The sequence below is a fragment of the Cuculus canorus genome, chromosome 15 (assembly GCF_017976375.1).
Source record: "Cuculus canorus isolate bCucCan1 chromosome 15, bCucCan1.pri, whole genome shotgun sequence".
Taxonomy (NCBI): Eukaryota; Metazoa; Chordata; class Aves; order Cuculiformes; family Cuculidae; genus Cuculus; species Cuculus canorus.
In genome coordinates, this window is record NC_071415.1 from 9,901,424 (window position 1) to 9,922,135 (window position 20,712).

General features: G+C 53.1%; 1 protein-coding gene across 3 annotated transcripts; it reads right to left on the bottom strand.

Annotated features, from left to right (window-relative positions):
• Nucleotides 1-4,336: 4,336 nt before the first annotated feature.
• On the bottom strand, nucleotides 4,337-20,638 carry ALKBH5 (alkB homolog 5, RNA demethylase). 3 transcript variants are annotated; one of them, XM_054080714.1, is made up of 5 exons: nucleotides 20,378-20,638; nucleotides 18,948-19,767; nucleotides 12,263-12,343; nucleotides 7,779-7,934; nucleotides 4,337-6,091 (listed from the first exon to the last, which is right to left on the bottom strand). In XM_054080714.1, exons 2-5 carry the CDS (start codon nucleotides 19,664-19,666, stop codon nucleotides 5,908-5,910), a joined length of 1,140 nt encoding a protein of 379 aa, XP_053936689.1. In that variant the 5' UTR covers nucleotides 19,667-19,767; nucleotides 20,378-20,638; the 3' UTR covers nucleotides 4,337-5,907. The 3 variants fall into 3 exon arrangements, with proteins under 3 accessions (XP_053936689.1, XP_053936690.1, XP_053936691.1); XM_054080715.1 differs by having other exon boundaries at nucleotides 18,948-19,770; XM_054080716.1 differs by having other exon boundaries at nucleotides 18,948-19,770; nucleotides 20,319-20,638.
• Between the last annotated feature and the right edge of the window lie 74 nt (nucleotides 20,639-20,712).

Genomic DNA, 20,712 nt, shown 5'->3' on the forward strand with positions numbered 1-20,712 from the left:
GAGGTGCAGCCTCACCAGTGCTGAGTACAAGTGAAGAATCTCTTCCCTGCTCCTTTTGGCCACAGTTCCCGATCCAAGCCAGAATGCCATTGGCCTTCTTGGCCACCTGAGCCATTGCTGGCTCATGTTCAGATGCTGTGGACCAACACCCTTCTCTACCAGGCACCTTTCCCCAAGCCTGGAGTGCCCCACGTGATTATTGTGTCCCAAGTGCAGGACTTTGCTTCATTGAACCTCATCCCGTTGATCACGGCCCATCAGTCCAGCCTGTCCAGATCCCTCTGCAGAGCCTCCCTACCCTCAAGCAGATCAACACTTCCACTCAGATTAGCGTCACCCGTAAACTGACTGAGGGCCCACTCAATCGATTGATAAAGTTACTGAACACAACTAGACCCAACATTGAGCCCTGGGGACACCGCTTATGACCGACCTCCAACTGTATTGAACTTCATTTACTCTTTGGGCCAACCAGCCATTTTTTTACCCAGCAAAGATTGGTTGCCGTGTTGGCCACTGGGCTTCGTGTCAGCAGGCTGCCATCCCTCGCTATTCATGTCCCGTGTCTCTCTCCTCCATGGCATTGACCCCAGGATTGGGGTGAGTCACCTCGGGCAGGGCAGGGCGTCCCCTCCCTGCTGACTAACCCCGGCCCCGGGGAAGATGCCATCTTGGGGTGAGGCAGAGTTTTGTGGTGGAAGACACCCTTGAGGGGGAACAGGGGCCATCACCTTGATGCCCAGGTGATGGGTGCATGGATGGGCAGCGGGATGGATGGATGGGGCAAAAGGATGGAAAGGATGTCTGAGATCAGGAGGAGCTCATGGTGAAGAAGAAGAGGAGGAGGAAGGCTACTATGTGAGGCCAACAGATCTCATCCAGCCGTCCCTTCTCCTCTCCAGCACCACATGCCCACCTACCGCCATCTCCCCATCATCCTATGCCACATTAGGGCTTTGGTATGGAAAACATCCTTGAGGGTGAACAGGGGCCGTCACCCTGATGCCCAGGTCATGGGCGCATGGATAGACAGCAGGATGGATGGAGAGGACATCAAGACCAGGAGGAGCTCATGAGGAGGAAGGCCACTATGTGAGGCCAACAGACGCCATCCAGCCATCCATTCCTTCCCCACTCTGGCACCATATGCCATCTCCTCATGGACTACAGCCCCCCAACAGGGTGTTGAGGTCATTTGGGGTCCAGAGGCCATTTGAGGACCAGGCATTGGTTGTGGCAAGGCTGGGTGGTGGGACAGTGTAGGAGCAGGAGGGACACAGCACCCACATGTGCTCCCCAGGGCAGGAGGAGGAGGAAGAGGGCAGCAAGCTCCATCCCTGCTTTCTAGGGCAGTGCAGGAGGGACAGACAGTGCCTTTGGCCGCCCCGTCCCCGGGGAGCCAGAGCCTCCCTTTATTTAGAAGCGGTTCCCTGCAACCTGGTTTCTGCTGGCGGGGAAGCGAGGCACGCAGCCTGACCGGCAGCACCACCACAAGGCAGGCAGAGCGATGCTTTCTGCTTTTATTCAATTAATGCAGCAATCTATACAAGAAAAATAATAATAATAATAATGAAACCATGAAATTCCAAACCCTGACAGTGAAGAACCAAATTCTTCCTAAGAACCAACCAGGATTAAAAGATTCCCCCCACATCAGACTGTACATAAAATAATCTCTGCCCCATTTACAGCGTTTCACACAGTACTTCTCGTATCTCAAACTTCAGAACTGTACAACTTTGTTACAAACCACGCTTTTTCCTAGGAAAAGCTTACAGAAAAAAATATTGCCACTTCCTTTTTTATTTTTTTTTTAATTTTTATTCATAACAAAACAGAAAAAAAAATTAAAATCCTAAAAAAACAAAAAATTGAAGTCAGCCAGAACTTAAGTGTGGGCAGGGGCACGGGAAGGAGTAGGGACACTTCTCAACCAAAGGTTTCTCCTCCCGACCAGGACAGGGAATGCTTTTGGCAGATAAAAAGACTCTTGGCCGCTGGTGGGGTCTGGACCCCGGCCTCCCTGCGCCATCCTCAAGGCGTCACAGACGTTTCATCCTGCAGGGTTTGGACATGGACAATGAGCGCTGAAAGCCCAAGGTCCGAGCTCAGCCCCTGGCAGGAGTTGGCTCGTGCCAGTGCCGGCTCACCCCAGAGAACGGGATGGCAGCTTGGCAAGCCCCCCGACCTCTGGGATGAGCTGAGCCTCGGGAAGGGGATGGCAGCTCTTGCCTGACAGCTGGATGAGAGTTCCGAAGGTGCCGAGCCAGACGTGGCAACCTGGACGGCCCTGCCAGCAGACTGACAGCCCCTCCTCAGCCAGCTCACCTCTCACCACCGTCAAAAAGCCTTTCTTTCTCTTCCTACATTGAGCCCACACAGCTTTAGTTTGATCACCAAGTCTACTCGAGATACGGTAAGAGCAACAAACCCAATTCCTCCTGCTCTTTGCAAAACAAGGGAGGGCAAACCCCACCTTTATCCCCCTTCCTTAGGAAAGGCAGCTCTCACGTCTGGGCTGTGGGTCTGAGCGTGTGGGGTCATCACGCTGGACGTAGCTTCACTCCCAGTTTGGGGCTGCGCAGGTTACACAAACGACAGGCTGAAGGTGGATGAGAGAGGAGGTTGGACCACATGGTCAGACAAGACAGACGGGACAAAGCCACCCAGGTCAGGTCTGTGCACGAGCCTGTCCCAACAGAGCAGATGGGGAAAGTTTCGCCTCCAAACTGGAGCTCAGCACCCTCTATCTGCTGCAGCAGACCCAGGCCACCAACCCGCCCAGGCAGCCCGACAGAGCCCACGACAGAGAACAGGTACCAGCATCACCAGTGCTTCCAAGCCACAGTTTTACCAGACAGGTTACAGTAAGGGATCCAGACCTCTGGATCCACGTGAAAATGCGTCTTCCGGTTTCAAATCAAGGTTTCACTCTGATGTTCAGTGCAAAAGAGTTAAAAAACCATGTTATCTACACATATACATCGTGTGTATATAAAGTGTCTGTACAAGTGGGGAAGATAGGCTGCCTGCACGCTGGGGACTCCTCACCCAAGAGATGCTACGGAGCAGATGGGTTGCGCCTCATTCTCTCTCCACGGTGTTATTAAACCCCAACCGGTCAGGTTGAAAACCAAGCACACCCAAGAACAGATGGCAGCTAGAGAGAGGCTCCAGCGAGTAGCTCCTCCAGTCACGGCTGCCAGCTCAGACCCACCGCACAGACAGGGGGCAGGTGGGAAGGAAGGGGGGAGAGGCCCCCACCATGGCATGCGGGAATACCAAAACAAACTGGGAGAGGAAGGATACCTGCATGTGTACACACTGCACAAGGACTGGGATGACGTGATGGTTGGTAACAGGCTGTAGGTAAGACCTCAGGATGCCTCATTCAGCCTTCAGTGGAGATCGAGCCAACATCTCGTCCCATGGGAGCCCTGCTCTGGGAAGCGGCCCCACAAAATCAGGTTGCCTCCAGCTTCATTTTGAGTTGAGAAATCAGGGTACAGTAACTGTATAGCAGAGGTAGGAGTAAAATTGGGAGCCAGGGAGAGGAGGGAAGCAGGCTGTGCAGAGCAGAGAGCTCCAGCAACAATCGCTGCCGCTGTTAGCAGCACCCACAGCAGAGCCTGACACCGAGGGGGGCACAGGGAATATGTGGGATGAATCCAGAAAGACAAATAAGAGAGAGACATTGCCAGGCATCCTGCTAGCAGGTCTCCAGCTTGCTGGAAATGTTTGCACCAGCCATAAGGAGGAGAAGGGATCACTGCTCCCTGCATGTGGTTTTGCTGTCAGGGGAATGCCAAACTTTCCACAACAAGGGGTTTGTAGCCAAGAGCTGGCCTGGATTCTCTGCAGAAAGCTGGGAGGGTGAGGAACACCGCTCCAAACGCTAAGTGTGGTCTGAAAATGGCTCTTTAAAGCATTCAGCAGCAGAAGCACGAACTTTCAGATCTCTGGACAGCCAAGACACTCCTTCAAAGGCTGGCTGTGAGGCTGTGCCCACACCTCTGCACCAAGCCGATGGGGCCAGGAAAGCGACAGGATAAAAAGAACCACAGACAAGCACCGGGGCCTCACCTACAACCCCCCGGCTGATCAGCAGTGCTGAAGGTGATGGTAATTTCCTTTGCACAGATGTGATTGCCAGATCCAGCCTTAACAGGGACCCCAACAACGGGTGAGCAGCAAGAGCCGCAGAAGTCAGCGGGAGGGAAAAGGACCCCGAGAGCCAGATGTCAGTACTCCATTGCCAAGGAATGGCACTTCATGGAAAACGCCTGGGGTTTGGGTTTTTTTGGACTGGGAGCCCCTCAAGACAGCAGTAAACGGGTTTCAAAATATATTACATCTTTTTATTGCCAAGCGTGCAGACCGTGAAGTGTGGGGGGGACACAACACTAAGGAAAACTACAATCTGAGGGAGGGCAAAGCAGTAAAAATTTAAAAATAAGACTATTCCTTATAACTGCCAACATTTGGGTTCAAAGAATCAATTGGAGGAAGTTTCTTAAAAGAGCAGTTCTAAATATGGTGTTGGGCCCCAACCTTTGAAAACACCGAGGCTTCGGTCTGGGCTAACGCAAACCGGGTGGGAGAAGAGGAGGAAGGCAGCACTTTCCAACACTAACTCTGCAGGGCCAAATGCCTGATTCTTCTCTGCATTCTCTGTACCATCCAGAAAACTCCCTATCCCAGGAATACAGGCAGGAAGAAGCCCAGAGGAGGCAGGCAACTGCTGCAGTAGCAGCTGGAGAATCCATGGAACTGATGGAACTGGGGCCAAACTAGACCCTCATAATGCCCTTGCTCCCAGAGCCAGCCTCGGAGGGGACGAACCGCAGCTGAGCTGCCCAGCTCCCCCTCTGGACAGCCAGTCCCTCGGGATGGGATGCTGCACCATCTCAACTCTCTCCAGATAAAAGGGGCAGGGGGTAGAAAGCCAGTCCCCCAGGCAGTGGGGGACAGCTCTTCTCAGGGATCCCAAGGCAAGCACAAGCACAGTGTCTCTCCTACTCCTCCTTGCTATCTGCAGCTCTGGGAAGCAGCATGTACTCCGTGCCATCAATCACTCGGCAGCCCCAAGGCTCCAATATGGACCTCGGGTCGATGCTGGGCCAGCCTCAGTGTCGCCAGCCCAGTTTCCTTCCTCCTCAACCAAAATATACCCCTGGTCAGACCAGCACTGAGAAACCAGAGCTTAACTACATTCTTCTCGGAGAGAGCGGCGCAGGGACACACAGCTGCGAGCCCACGCTGGCTTGGGAAAAGGGACCGGAAAGGAAACCTACGGCATTTAAAACTGGTACTAAAGTGCAACAAAAACATCCTAAACCCTTTGAAATCAATCGCAGTAAGAGGGGTCCGCAAAGGTTCAAACTTCCAGTAACTGCAGGTCACCCTTAAAACACAACTCAACAACAACTAAGGAAGAGCAGACCAAGAAGCCCTTTGGTGAAACAAGGACTACGAGGCCACCACAGAGAGTTTCAGCTCCTGGGGTCAAACAACATATTTAGAACATTTGGAAAGGAAGAAAGTTAAAGCAAAAAGAAACAAAAATACAATTCTTGAATCTTGCGCAATGAAACAGTTAAACTTTTTGGTGTTTTCAAAAGAAATCCCAACAGACAGCCTGGCACAACTTTATCTGCTTCCTAAGGGAGAGATGCCTGCTTGACCCATGACTCAGGACACCATGTGCACTGGACATGTTCCATCCTTACGTACGTCTTTGCATTCCTCCATTCATAAAAACAAATTGCTAGATCCTTCCCGTTTACTCTTCAGCCTGAAAGGAAAAACCAAAACTGAAGCTAGATGGAAGAGAGCCAGAGGGAGGAGAAAGTTTTCACAGACTGGAGGCCAATCACATCAGCTCCACGAGCCTGGAAAGTGCAATCCTCAGTGTCGCCTCATTTTAACTTTCCTGGCTGGGCTGCCGTCCTCCTCTTCCTCATCACAGTCCTCTGTGTACTCATAAGACCTTCGCCAATAGTTCTCGGAGCTGAAGTTGCTCCTTCTCCTATGTTTTGGTAGGAGGACTGAGCGCCTGTTCTCCTCTTTATCCATTTCTAGAATTCGTGGCCTACAGAGAGAGAAAGAGAGAGTGAGAGCATATTCATGATGGGATTTAGGCATTCCTTCTGTGGCTCCTATCTGCAGTTTTGCATACTCAAAGAGATATGAATGACTGTTTTTATGCTGCTTTACCAGGACTGGGAACTCAGCTAAGCAGAAACAGATCACCAAGCTGCACCTCCCATGGGGAGGCCAAGAGCTTTGCTTTTGATGGTGCAGGTCTTTCCCCTTCCCAGGGCAAGTTTTGGCCTTTAACTCCACCGGGAACGCTTCCAAACAGCCTGGTCATCTCTTTTCAAGCACAGCTCATGTCTCCAAGAAACATCCCCTGGGCAGAGGGGTCTGTCTCTCCTGCAGAAGAACTCGCAGCACAAAGCTGAGCTCCTTTTTAAGCTGCTGGGGCACTCGTGCTGCAGGACCAAACCACAGCTCTGAACCCCTTTGTCCTCTCGCTAGTTCTCTCCAACATTAGCACAGGACAATTGTTATTCCCCCAAAGCTGCCTCCGTTATCGTTCTGCAGTGGGACCGGGGTGGTGGGCTGCACTTATTTTATCCTCTGCAGCAGTGGCTGAGTTCCTCTAAGAGACACCACAGTCTGGTATCTGTTCTATTTCCCTACATTATATGGGAGCCTTGGAGGCCAAAGGAAGAAAAAAACATGTCTTTGAAACCCATCTGCTGCAGAGGTCTGTGCAAGCCTCTCTCCACCCCAATAAGGTCATATCAGGCTGAAAAACAGCTCTCACAGATCTGCAGATTTGTCCTGCACGATGACTTCTTTAATCATAGCCTGGCCCACTGCGTGCTCAGAGGTAAGCCTTCACTTGCAGGCTAGCTTTTCATCTTGATCCGTCTTCCCAGTCAGTCCGAGTCCAGATGAATGAGCACTGCTCATAGGCAAGGCATCCCCACCCTCCTCCCTCCAGGACAGGTTGAAACATGGGCTGGGACTGCACAGCAGCCAAGCCCTGGGACTGAGCCAGCTCTTGGTTTTTACACGATGCAAGGAGAATGCCCTCTTGATCCTCAGGAAGCTGTGGAGTTGGGGAATACCGGAGATATTGCAGGACAGCTGGCAGAGTGGCGCTCAGTATGCTCAGACAGAGCACGGTGGTGTTTAAGGGAAGCCTTGCTGCAGAGCTCAAGCTGTCTGAAACCTCAGTTCCCCTGAAGGTCAAGTTTACACATTCACAGTCTGGTTACACACACAAATAAACACGTGCAGCTCTGCAACCAAAACAGGTCTGAGAAGCTTCCCAAGAAGGCCCTCACCTTTCGCAGATAGCAAACCCTCACGTTCTCTCCCAGGACTGCTTTCATAATATAGTTTAATGCAGCTGCACAGGTTGCTTGGCAATAGAGGTCAAAAATAATTAGCTGCAGGGAAACTATTGTTCTGAATGACTGCATTATCAAGAGCCAGCCAAATCTATTGCTTCTTCATTATGCCACTCACAGGATAAACAATGTAAGCTGCTTACAGCCACAGCTTAGGCTCCACAAGCCTAGGAGGAACGCATAAAGCACCTCATTTTGGTAAAACAGATCTGTATGCCACAGAAAGCATCTCGGAGGTGCAAACTAGAATGGTTTTACATGTGCTATGCAGCCTCTAGTCAGAGGCCAGGAGCCTCAGATGGGCGCTGACCTAGAGATACCACGCAAAACATCACTCTTGGTAGATGATCCTACCTGTGAGCAGCATCAGGATCTGCTTTGCGATGGGACCGCTTTGGTTTCAGGATCTGGTCCCGGTTGTTTCCCGACAGACGGTCAGAGTTATAACTTGGTGGCAACACAGAGCTACTCAGGGATTTTGTTTCCAATCGAGGCGCATCTAGTCTTGTTCTGCAAACATTTAAAGAGAAGAGAATTTGCATGGAGTTTCTAGAAAATGGCTAGCGTGCTGCAGGAAATGGTGGTCCCAGACGCCCTGAAACAGAACCCTCAATCCCAGTCTCCTTCCAAGAGTAGGGTCTGGCCTATTACGCTCAACAGTAAAAGAGCCACAGCTTTCTGGGACTTGAAGCTTCAGCTTTAGCTTCTGCTGCCTGGGTTAGAGGGAAGAGGAAGGCTCAGGGACAGGAGCAGTCACGAGGTGAATGCGAATGGTGCTGGGCTCACTCCAATCCCAGTTATTGGACACAGAAGCAGCGGAGCCCCTGTGAAATCCTATGAAATCACAGTGACTCGTCAATAACTTGCAGCTCCAGTTGAGCCACCTGGGAGATGCCCTATGAAATTCATCATCGCCTACAACGGTAATAACTGCTTCTATCTGGAAACTCCCTACTGTCTCAAGATCTTGTGGGGTCAGGCAGTTCTCAGCTTGACTAAGAGGTTTAAAGAGTTCAGTACAAGTCAGAGAAGGTCTTGCAAACAAAAGCTGCGCCACATCCCTTCCAGCAGCGCAGCACATGCTCAAGCTACACCAGACAGCAAGCACAGCTCATCCCAGAGCAGAACTACCACTGGCCCAGGCACAACTGCAGCCACGCACACGTGGAGGGAGGCAGCAGGAATGCAAACTTGACAGCGCAGTGTCTTATCACGGCGCTATCACTGTCTCCAGGCACAGCAGTTATCAGTCTCAACTTACAAGCGCTGCGAAAGTCTATTTCAAAACACAGACTGAAGCCTAAGAAAAAGCAAAACACACTAAAAGGCGGTGTCCGTACTCCAGAGCTGCCGATTTCAGGAGAATCCAAGCCACGTCCCAGAAGGAAAGGCACTCTGATAATGTTGCTGCAGCCCATATTCACCCTTGGGATTAGGGGTGACTACAGAAGGGCTCTGGGTGAAAGAAAGATGAGAATCACTACTGGTGCTGAGCTTCAGCTCCCGAGGGAGCTTTCCACAGGAGAACCCCGACTTAAACTCCTGTTCGGAAGCACGTCCAGCTGCCAAGCTTCCTTTCCACCATCAGGGAGAGCCTCTTCAGTTAACCAGGATGATGCCAGGCTGGCACACACGAAGCTGGGCATGGCACCCCAAGTGCACCCAGCATGCCAGAAACAAGGAACACTTCCGCAGGCAGCTGCCAGGCTGGAGCCGATGCCAGTCCACAACACCGTTGTCCTGAGCTGTTCTGAGCTCCAGGACTGGACCAGGTCCAGAAAGAACACCAAAGGCATTGCGCATCCTCCCCTGGACAAGTTAGGTGGTTTAAATACCTCTCCACTGTAACAGCAACTAAGGGCCTGTAATTAAAACAAACCAACCACAAATGCACTGCAAGGGCACGAGAACACCAGCCACGCGCTCCATGTCCGCAAAGCAATGCAGGTATGAGCTGCAGGAGCAGGCACGAGCAGAGGCTACACTAACCTGGAGAGCAAATGACCTACCCAAGTTCAAGTTAAGCACAATAACTCCCTGATGCAACTGCTCACAAAGTGCTTACAAACGGCATCAGCCCTTTTCAAGATCCGCTTCAATAGGTCTTGTTTCTATCCCAATCTCCCACATAACCTCTTTCAACATCTCATGCAATTGAGAGCATCATTTCTCCCCCCAAGTCTCTTGCTCAAAGCGCTCCCAAACCTTGCCTGCTTCCCGCAGCCCCACGCTTGGATACGCAAGGAACACTGTAAATATCATCACACTACAGCACTGAAGTGTTTATGACCTACTTGGTAACCACGATGCTCTCGAACATCCTGCAAAACCCAGCCACTTCCCCAGCTCGTGCGGCTTTGTTCTCCTGCTGCTGCCAGCAAAAACCATCTCTAGAACCATGCGCTCAGAGTAGAGGCAAGAGCAGACCCAGACTCCAACGTCTGGGACACAGCAGGCTCTTGGCAGCCTATTTGGAGCCAAATATCCCAGCTCCAAGCTGCAGAAAAGTCTGTGCTACTCTCTGACCCAACTGATCTGATCCTGCAGGAAAGCTCGGGGCTGATTCTTACAATGAAGGTGAGGAAGAGGAGTTTTAGGAAGCTGCTGGCTGCTCCCAAGCCTCTCGTGCTAGAAGGCTACTAGCGGAAGTTGCTCTTTTCCTGGTTGCATAACACGCTATTTCAGACTGCACAAAGTCGCATGATCCAGGAGTAGGGAACAGCATTTGCTGCAGCAATACATGCCGCGGGGATACGAGCGCAAAGGTCACCGCAGCCCTGCTGTGCGTGCATGCATGCACAGGGGACTCAGTGAGGAGACAGCCGCCGTCACAAGGGATAAACACCAATTAATAAGCTCTATTTGGCAGCAATCGGAGCGAGCCCTTCAGCAAACAGGCAATCGCCATGTATTCGCCAGGGCTGCTAAGCTCTACGGAGATTACACAAAAATAATTACCGTGGGGTTTCCACTTTGCTCAAGAGAAAAATCCTGTTGTGGTATCGTTCAGCCTGCCAGCCCAGTCCATCCATCGCTGCCTGCGTATGATGGGGCAGAGACACTTCTGCTCCAACGCTAAACAAATCAGGCCCAGGAAGCAGGACAAGGCAGAAGGACATACGGCTATGGAAGGATGGCTGCACAAACATCCCCACCACGCTCTGCTAGGAGGTAAGGAGCCTTGCCTGTTCAGCAGCGATGTGCCAGGCCAGCCGGGTCCATCTTGGCCAGAGAGGGCACCGTGAGGGCAGCCAGGCCAGACCAAAATAACTCCACACCCTCAGGTTAGAGAGGCTGGTGAAGGCAAGAGGCAGAGCCAGTTTTGGCATGGATGGTGGATATCTACACTGGTTTGGGCAGAGTTAGCTTATTTAGCAGAGTCTGGCCTTTCTTGAGAGCTGCTCCACAGCCTAGGACAGGCAGCTTCTCCATCCCAAAGCCCACCTAAAGCAGCTACGGGATTCAGAGATGCCTTTCACTTGTGCTCATCGGCACTCACACTGCTTTTCGCTGGCTGCAGCAACAAATGACAAGAACATAACAGCCTTTCAGTCCTTATCGCTACCCTCTCGCCTTGAACCCCACGTGGCAATAACCAGCTATCAGGTGGTTTGGTTCTAATCTTTCTTTCTTTGATCTCACTCTATCACCTGCCCCATCTCAGCCTTCCTCCTCCGGTCTGAGCTGATTTTCCCTGGCTAATGCCTCAGGGCTGCTGTTCTTCCTGCCTTCATTTCATGGGTCTCTCTAACCAGATGTCCAACTACACTCCACTGGCTTCATGCTGTATCTTCACAACATTGCCAGACTTGTTTTGAAACCAAATAAACTATCCAAAAGCTCAGGAAGCCTGAATCTAGACCACCTGCCTGCTCGCCTTATTGCCAGCCAGGGCCACAACTGCAGCCCTGCCCTCATGCCCACGTTTTCATCTGGGTTTACAGTACTCAAATCTTGAGTGTTTTCACTTGCAGAAAGATTTCTTTCCAGGAGAATTACTCCACCTTGTAAGGCACAATCAATATGAGTCAACATGTGGCAGTCACACTTTTTGGTCTCCTAGTAGAAGGAACTGATGAGGAGATGAGGGTCTTGGGCATGAAGAAAGGTTACAGTGAGGAGTTTGGGGTTGGTTTGGGTTATTTTGTTTTTCCATCTCCTTTTCTGAAAAGCTTAGGAACAGACACTGGCTGACAAAATGCCATCAGCTGACCAGCACAGAGGATCTTCTAAAACGGGAAGCGTGTGGTACAGCTTACACAGCTTGGCTTCCCAACACCAACTCGAAGGACAAGCTCTGTAAAGCAATCACTAAATTCCCTGCACCCGTTTCCCCTCGAACTCAGTGTCTTCCTCCTTCTCCCTAGGAAATGACAGCCATGCTAACAAGAAAACCTGAAGTGCTTTACAGCAGGCTCCTAATTGTGAGCATCAGCTTCAAAGGACATTCCAGGACTCATGCCTGTGGGTTTCTCATGATCAGACACTTGGACACATGGCCCAAACCAGTTTGAAATCCTGGCTGTTTGGAGTGAGGCAGCCAGTGGAAGCCAGGTGCTGGGACACAAACAGCACTTGCAAACCCAGCTGTTACAATGCAGCAGCGCTGCATAGCACCGAGAAGTGATTAATCTGTAGTAACAAGTTCCCTCTACTTCCACCAGCCAAGCCAGGGAGACACAAGTGAGCATCAGGGTGACATCTAATCACGATGTACGATCAAGCCAGCAAATCAAGAAGCAAGGCAATTTTAAAGTGTTTCTTTAAAAAGTACCTTAGGAACCATCACAATGTCACGCTTAAGTTTAATCTTACTGTCCAACAGCTTCAACACTTACTTTCGGAGGATGATGACAGCTCTTCTCTCCTTGATGTCCTGTGGTCGAATGCAGTGTGTGATTTCATCGGCTGCGTACCCACTGACAACAAAAACAAAAAGCCACCATGAGAAAGATGACATGCACGAGCTGAAAGTGGTTGCCAGGCTCAACAACTCGGTTTAGTCAGTCATTTCCTAACTTCCACCAGGAATTCTTCCTCCAAACACCATTCCCAAAGCACATGGGAGCAAAGACTTCTGGAAAGGAAGAAGCTTCACAAACAATGAAGACAGGCAGGGCTTATTTTGTTTTTTTTGGACTAATTTTTTCAGCACACACCAGAGGAATTTGTCACCTGCCACAACATTGTGAAATCAGACACAGAAAATGAGTTTACTGTAAATTCAACCAATTCATTATCAAGAGATCAGAGAGCAATATGGGGAAAAAAATCATCACTTTGCTCTACAGCCTCTTCTCACACACGTCCCTAAGAAGCTGCCTCTGATGGCAGAGACACTCAGCACATCCAGAGACCCACATGTATCAGTGCCGACGAGACGATTCATTAATTGAGGATGGAGTGGTAAGAGCCAAGTGCCTCATCCCTTACCCAGGCACAGGCGTTGTCGTCACAGCATCCTCACGCCTCCTGCTACCCCCCACGTGGCACATCCTCAGCCAGGGTGCAAATGTCACCCCCAGCACAGTCCAACCCCAACACATGGTGTAACCTTCAAATTCGGAGCGGCAAACCAAGCCACACTCCTCGAACCACGCTGCCATGAGGCTCCCGAGGCGACGCAGCCACCCGGGCCACTGAGAATTATGCCAAGCTCAAGCAGCTACGTGGTCACGCAGCAGCCGTTCTCTGTAGGAGCGTTTTGTTGTGCGAGATGACTTCACCCACGCCATGTTTCTAGAAGGCATGAGGAAAGCGGTGGCCAACACGGGCTCCAGCCACCTGCAACACACAGAAGCATTGTTCTTGTGGCTGTTTCAGTCATTCAGCACAGCTCCTGGGGTCCCGTGCAGCATGTGAGATCACAACAGGTCCTTGGAAAGCGGTCATCACACCCGCTCAGACACACAAACCATCCTGCCAGGAGCACACCTCATCACTCCCATGGTGCTAATGAGCAGGTCCAAGAGGTGGGCCTGCCCCCTGCCTGCTGTTTGGGGAGTGTCTGTTCACAAAGGAGTCTTCCTGAGTCCAATGAGAGGAAAGGACAAGTTAAACGCCTTCAGAGCCTCCTGAAACAGCTGACAAGGAGAGAAGGCCTCTGACATGGCCTGGACAAAGGCTGCTCAGGCCACACAAAGCCAGCGCACCCCCACGCTAGTGGAACCTGAAGCAGGAATCACTGAGCCCTCTCTCCCCATGAGGTGTCACCGTGAAGCTGCTGCCACGCCGGCTGTCAGCAGCCCTCCAGGAGCACAGCCTGGGTCATTGGCTCACAGGTTATCCAGGACGCTCAGAGCAGAGACCAGATCAGGCACATGCAGGTCCTCTCTGGGGATGGGACTGGTTTTCCTTTATCTGGTTAGATAACCCACCCACTCACCAAGAAACACACACCTCTCAAAGATAGATTTACTGCTTTGAGAAGAGAATTAAAGAGTCTAAGACCTGATCAGTTAAAACAAGGGGTGATGTCCACCCCCTGCACCCTCCAGGGCAACGCAGAACAAGACAGTGTTATGTGAAGGGCCTTATAAAGATGGTTTATTATGTTCCAGGGATCTCAGTGTCAAGCTCCAGTGAATTAATTAACATCACCCATATTAACCTTCAACTCGGCACACCCTCAGCGACACCTTGAACATCAGGAACAGGTCTGCTTCCAGACTTGCGCTCTCCATCACAAGATGTCGGCCTGGCCACTCGTTCTCATTCCCCAAGCAGGAACCTGCTTTCCAGAGCACTTTGAGCGCAGCGCCAGGCAGAGCTCGTGGTCCCAGGTGCATGTAAGCAGCACCAAAGCAACAGCCCCACTACCCGTGTCCAAGGCCCTAATGGGGACCCACCAGTCTGCCCCAGTGCTGCGCTGCCACGGGAAAACCCAGCCTGCACCACATCAAATTACAGAATGGTTTGGATTGGAAGGGACCCAAAACCCCATCTAGTTCCAACCTCCTGCCATGGGTAGGGACACTTTCCACGGGATCAGGCTGCTCAAATCCCCATCCAACCTGGCCCTGAACACCTCCAGGGATGGGGCAATCACGGCTTCTCTGGGCAACCTGTTAATACAGCACCAGTGTCTCCGCATGGCTCTCAGCAAAGGGGCTCACATGCAGTCACCAGACAGGCTTTGAGCAGCTTGATCCGGTGGGAGGTGTCCCTGCCCATGGCAGAGAGGTTGGAACTGGAACTTTAATGTCCTCTCCAACCCAATCCATTCTATGATTTGTTTGTGTCACACATGTTCTACTTCATGTCAGCATGAACTTCTCACCTACTGCCCGGCCTTGCCACATCCTGAAGATAGGTGAAGGCACAGACGCTGGAAAAAAACAATTGAGGGTCTACCCAGAGATTTCGTACTCAGAGAACAAACCCAAAGCATGAGGTACAAAGTAGGTTGGTATTGAAACCTTAAATTGCTACCCATGAGGACACATACCCAGCCTAAAGCATTCTCCAGATGAACACGGGGAGGTGCAGATGTCATCCACACGCTCCCCCCGTTAACACCCCAACTCCCTTCTCAGATCTTATAAACCCAAGTCCTCCCTGAGTCTCTTCTTCAGTCCAGAAGAGTCATGGCTGAGCCACAACACAACTGACTCATGCAGAGATGAAAGCAGATTTTTCTGCACAAACATCACCAGAAAGGAGGCCCTGAAGTCCTGCGCAGCCTCCAAAAAAAAAATATTCCCCAGGGCTGACGACAGCTGGGCCAGCCCACAGCGGAGGGAACCTCACACGACAGCCCAGCGCAGGGGCCTAGCAGCTCAAGGCTTCGCTTGTGGTTCAGGGAAGCTGCTGCCACAAACCATAGATGCAACGACAACCAATTCAAGCAAAGCTTGAACAAATCTCTCTGCCTCATCACTCAGCACACACAGTACTTCCTCTGCATCAATGGCCTGTTGTGAGTGATCTGACTTTTCTGGAAAAGAATCTAATCCAGGCTGCTGTGAAGGGTTTCCCCTAGCTGGGAAGAAAGCAGGTTCATCCTCCCAAGACTCCAACCAGCTCCAGTGATGCTACCATCAGGCATGCCTCAAGACAACAGGAGACGCAAACATCATGTTTCCATTGCTATTACTGACAGTGGGGAGATGACCAGGAGCCTTCACCAGCTGCAGAAGGGAATTACGCGTGGTGTAGAAGCTCTGAGAACTTGTGAAAGGTTACCTTTAGCCACTCATTCCTCTGGCTAAATGCAACCATGCTATTTCCAGCCACGGTGCTCAGATGCAGCACCTGGCAGTTAAATGAAACCCAGCTTGGTGCTGAGATTTGCTACCTACGACAGAAGGGCACAGTGTGGGACAGGGATGTGGCTGGAATCACCCACCCTGGCTGGCTCTGCACCGCTCCAGCTCCCTCCTTTTTTTCCAGGCTGTTTGTCAAAGTACGTGTTCCCCAGATGAGCAGGCAAATTCCTCCACCTCCTCCCCGCTGCTTCTATCGATTGATGCTTATCAAATTATTGCTAAAAAAAGAAACCTGCCAAGCGTGGCCCAGCCAGCAGCCCCACAGGCAGCTCCGGGTCCAACTGGGCAGCCCGAGGAGCAGCACAGCCCGAGACACTGCTGCTGTTTTCCTTGGCCCGGCTGGCAGCAGGACAAACCCACAATAGCACCTGAGTCCTGGGGCTGCGGGAGAAGAAAGGACTGGAAGAGGTTGCCTCCTAGATGTCAAAGCCTACAAGGACAAACCATCACCAGAGACACAAAAGGAGAGGAAACAGCACTGGGCAGGAAGAGCAAAGGGTTTGTAAGCAGGTGGTGGGGTGGCTCTGCCTTTGTGCTGCTGGCACAGCCCAGCCAGGAGAATCTCTGGTCTAACTTTTAAACACAGACCTGTCCTCTGGAGAGCTGAACGCTTCCCAGTCCGTTTGAGGCAGGTTCAGTGTTTGAAAACACTGCAGCCTGCTTCACACTAGGCAAATAAAGCCAAGGGAGAACAGGGAGAGCCCTTCTGCAGCCTACCTGCAGGTAGGTGGCTACATAGTCAGGAGGACAATTTGAAACAGGCTGCTGAGAGCAGGAACAGGACAGGAGTGATGTTGGGAGAGACTGGGAATGATGGGAGGTCAAAGAGAAGAGATCCAGCAGCTTTCTTTAGATTCTCCCGGTAACCGAAGGCAGGCGGCTGCCCTGGCTTCCCCAGGAAGGCTGCACGCCAGCAGCAGCCACTGACCCAGCACTATTTGAATCACAGACATTACAAGCGTGCCATTTCTATCTGCACCGTTTCCCTATCTCCAGGGTAACTGCATTCAGCAACTATTTACCGAGAGGACAAAAAGCCAACTTTGGGGAGTCAACTTCAAACAGGATCAAGGGTGGGATACGGGAAATACAACCCCGAGAGCCCATCAGTGATGCACACCTCTCCCTGCCCAGATTGCTGGGGTTGGAGGGGAGACAAAGAGTCCAGGAACTTGCACCCAGCCAGGACTATATCATCACAGAACAATCACTCTGGCAGAATCTGTCTTAAGTAAGTGCAAAGTATCTGCTAACTGCTGTACTGAAATTGGAATAACCTCATTTTAAAGTCTATTATTTGCTGGAAAGCAGAACATCTAACAGCACATTAAGCTGGTAAACGCCTGAGATGGGTTGGTCAGAAGATCATCCTTCTGTTTGGGAGGGAAAGTTACCTTCGTTTGATTTATACAACTGTTTCAACACATTAACCAACTGATTACAGCACCCAGGTGAGGCTGGTCAATAATCCAAACATACAAGCCTGGGAGACACCCTGCTCCAATTCCTGGAGTCCCGAGCCTCTTCCCAGCAGTCTAGAGGATTCTGGGACAAGAAGAGATCATTGGTGCTGGAACAGGCAAGCGCACATCTCCCTCCTCCTAACACCTTCCACTGCAAAGTCCTGATTCCCCTGTAGATGCAAGGCCACAAGAGCTTTCCTTGACCATACGAACCCTGCACTGATGGCTCTGCCAACAGGCTTCCAAGCAGAAAAAAACTCTCACTGTCCTCAAAAACCAGGCCTCTGGCTATGAAAGGAAAGACAGCTACTTACTCCAGGCCTGCCAGGGCAGGGGTTCACATCACCAGTAGGAAAATTAGTGTAGAAAGTTTCCCTCCTGGTGTCTAAGAGAGCAGAGCGGGTGCCTCACACTGGGCAGTCTCCACCCCCAGGGATGGAGCTCACTCTGCAGTGAAAGGATAGAGGCAGGATAGGTCCCCTCCAGTCCCTTTTCACAAAATCACCGTGACCTCGGCCACCTCTGCAGTCTCCCTGCTCCAGCCAAGCCACCAGAGAATGAGAAAATTTCCTCGCCACTGTTCCTGCCTCCCTTGTCCCTTGCTCATCCATAGAAGTTACCTAACGCCGGGGGGATGGCAGGGATTAGTTAACATTTGTGCAACTTTTCCAAGATAAAAGCTACACGACATCGCAGCATTTATTATTGATGCGTAAGGCAAGGGTGCAAGGCTTGGCGTACGTGGCAGGGGGGAAATTCCTTCCCGAACCCTGCAGCGATCACTTTACAGGCACAGCAAGGGATTGTGTTACGGCCTGGGAGCCCTGAAAACCAGCCTGGACCTTCACCAGTCCAAAAAAACCCTCCCGAAACCAGGATACAGTTGGTAGCTCAGAGCACGGCTGGCAAAGGCCAGGCGATCCCTGCTCCTGGCAGGAAGCACTCTGACCTTCAGGGAGATGAGGGATCAGTATTCTCCGAGTCAGGCAGCCCCGGCACTGGTCTTCGAGCTGCTCTCCCCAAGACCTGCATTCCGGCAGGTCCATACACACTAGCCTGTCCCCTCACCTGCCCACTCTGCCCGGCCAGCATGGACCATGAGGCAGCAGGGATTAGGAAGCAGGTGCTTTCCCGTGCCAATCCCAGCTTTACTAGTGGCCAGCTGCATGACCTTGGGCAGGTCATTTCACCTCCTGCTTGCAAGAACACATCTAAAGTCCTTTCTTGCATCTACAACCCACCGCTTTCCCCAGTGATGGTCCCACCAGGCTCTGCACTCTGGTCTCCCCGTCATTGGGCAGGGGAGGGTTCAGGATTCCCAGACTGGGAAGTCAAGGCCATCCACACCTCCTCTCCACACTTAAGGTCAGGTTGGGAGGCACAGGGCCGAGCTAAGAATAGACCCAGGAGCCCCGTCCCAACCAGCTGCTCCTCCGCTCTTGGGCAGAGGATCCATTTTGTGGCTCAATGTGTTATTTTAACCATTTACGAGAACTATGGCAAAGCTTCGCTCTGCAAGGGGCCACGCTCCTGCCAGAACCCACCTCAAGCCCCACAGAGAGGGCATCCCTCCAAAATCAATCTCACCCCCAAATCCCTGTCCACTACAGCAGCAAGACCCTCCCTACATCCTTCCTTCACCCCTTCCGCCATAGTGAGACCCCACATGCCTACAGGCAGGCAAGATCAAGCCCAAGCTGCTGTCAGGGTATGTGTTCACGTGCCTCGTGCTTAGCATTACACAACCGAGTCCCGGCACGTTAGCGGAGGCCTCAGCAACGCAGGCGAGTTACCTGAGCACCGTGACGCTTCCCCTCTTCACAGGCAGGAAGAGAACGGGCTCCGAGACCCGGATGGGTTTGAACTGGAATTTACACCCAAAGCAGAGTGCCGAGTCGCTGAAGAAGGAGACGGAGACGATGGGCCTCTCAAAGATATGGATGGGGTCCACGTGGGAGACAATGCAGCCCCCTGGCTGGTAGTCGTTGATGACAGCACTGTTCACAAAGCCCTCGGGAATCACCCGGTGCTCCACAAGCTTCCGGATCACCAGGTCATGCACCCACTCGGGGATGGCGTCCACCTCTCCCCGTGGGTACAGGCGCTCCTGGCCGGGCCCCCGTCTCTGCAGCTGGGAGCCGTAGGTATAGCCCTCCCCGAAAAAATACTTGTTCCGCAGCGGCGCCCGATCCACTGTGTGCTCCTTGTAGAGCCCCTTCTCTGCCCGGGACACCACGTCCTCGATCCGTGCTTCAATCTTGGCACACTCCTCAGCGCTGAAGAGGCGAAGCTGGCGGATGCCGCTCTTGACTTTCCGAGCTTCTTCCTCTTCCTTCTGCTCCTCATAGTCGCTGGGCTCAGAGCTGGAGTCCTCCTGGTGCCGACGCTTGCGGTCGTAGGGGGGTTCAGGGGGCTCCCGTGGGAGGCTGCCGCCACCGCCTTTGTGGCCATCCCGGTAGGGCATCATGGACTTGAGCTTCTCCCGCAGGTCCGTGTAGCCGCTGCCGGCCATGGCGCGTCTGCAGCCCCCACCTCTATCGATCCCGGTGCTGCAGGCGGCGGCGGGCGGTGGCAGCGGGGGACGTGCAGCTGCTATTCATGGCACCCACCGCCCTGCTGGAAGAGCACCGGGGAAACAGGGAGGTGAGAACAGGATCCCCAGTTACCGGGCACCTTCCTACAGCCACCCTTGCGGAGAAAGGACAACCCCTTCTAAGCAGAGGAGACCCCATCGAAGCTGGGGAGACAGGACCCCCACCACCCCCGGGGCTGCCATTCTCAGGGAGACGGGACCCCCACTGTCCCCAGGGGAGACCGGAACACCCCTGCCGAAGCCACCACCCTCGGGGAAGACGGGATTTCCTCTCCTGGGGGATGGAATCCCATCACCCTCAGGATCTCCCTCCCGGACAGATGGGACCCCACCACCCCCAGGGGTACTGGAGCCCCATCATCCCCAGGACCCTCGAATCGGGGAGAGGGGACCCACCATCCCCAGAGAGAGGGGACGCCCCCTCCAGGGGAGACGGGTCCCCATCAACCCCGGGTGGGAGGAGTCACTGGGGGATGTGGGACACCAACACCACCGGGGGATGCGGAATCCCGCCTTCCGGGGAGACAAGACCTCCACCACCCCCGGGGCGGGGACATGGGCTCCCCCCTACCTCCGCGGTCACCACGGCTCCCGCCCCCTCCCGGTGGACACGGCACTCGCCACACTCACGGCTCAGCCCGGGGCGGGCGCGGACAAAGCTGCTGGTGCTCACGCGGCGGCGGGGCCTGGCCCATGTCCGGCGCGGCTCGGTGTGCCACCCGCTCCCACCGCCGCGGCGCTGCCCATGGCGGGGGCGGATGCTCGGAGGCCCGGGGGGGTGGCGGTGGCGGCAGCCGGGGGTAGGGGGCGAATCCGACGCGGCCCTTCCCGCTTTGCGCTACGTCACCAGCCCGACATCCCGGATCGCCGCGGAGCCGCCCCCCGCCCCGCCCCGCCGCGCACGCGCCGCGCCGGTCCCGCCCCCCCCGAGCGCACGCACAGCGCCCGCCCCACCGCCCTCGCCT

Bases quoted from the DNA above. Each gene is read 5' to 3' on its own strand.
- ALKBH5 (XM_054080714.1), bottom strand. From the start codon at position 19,666: ATGGCCGGCAGCGGCTACACGGACCTGCGGGAGAAGCTCAAGTCCATG. The intron at 7,935-12,262 runs GTAAGTGTTGAA...AAATGTTTGCAG, and splicing joins GCTGTCATCATCCTCCGAAA to AACAAGACTAGATGCGCCTC. The intron at 6,092-7,778 runs GTAGGATCATCT...CTCTCTCTGTAG, and splicing joins GATCCTGATGCTGCTCACAG to GCCACGAATTCTAGAAATGG.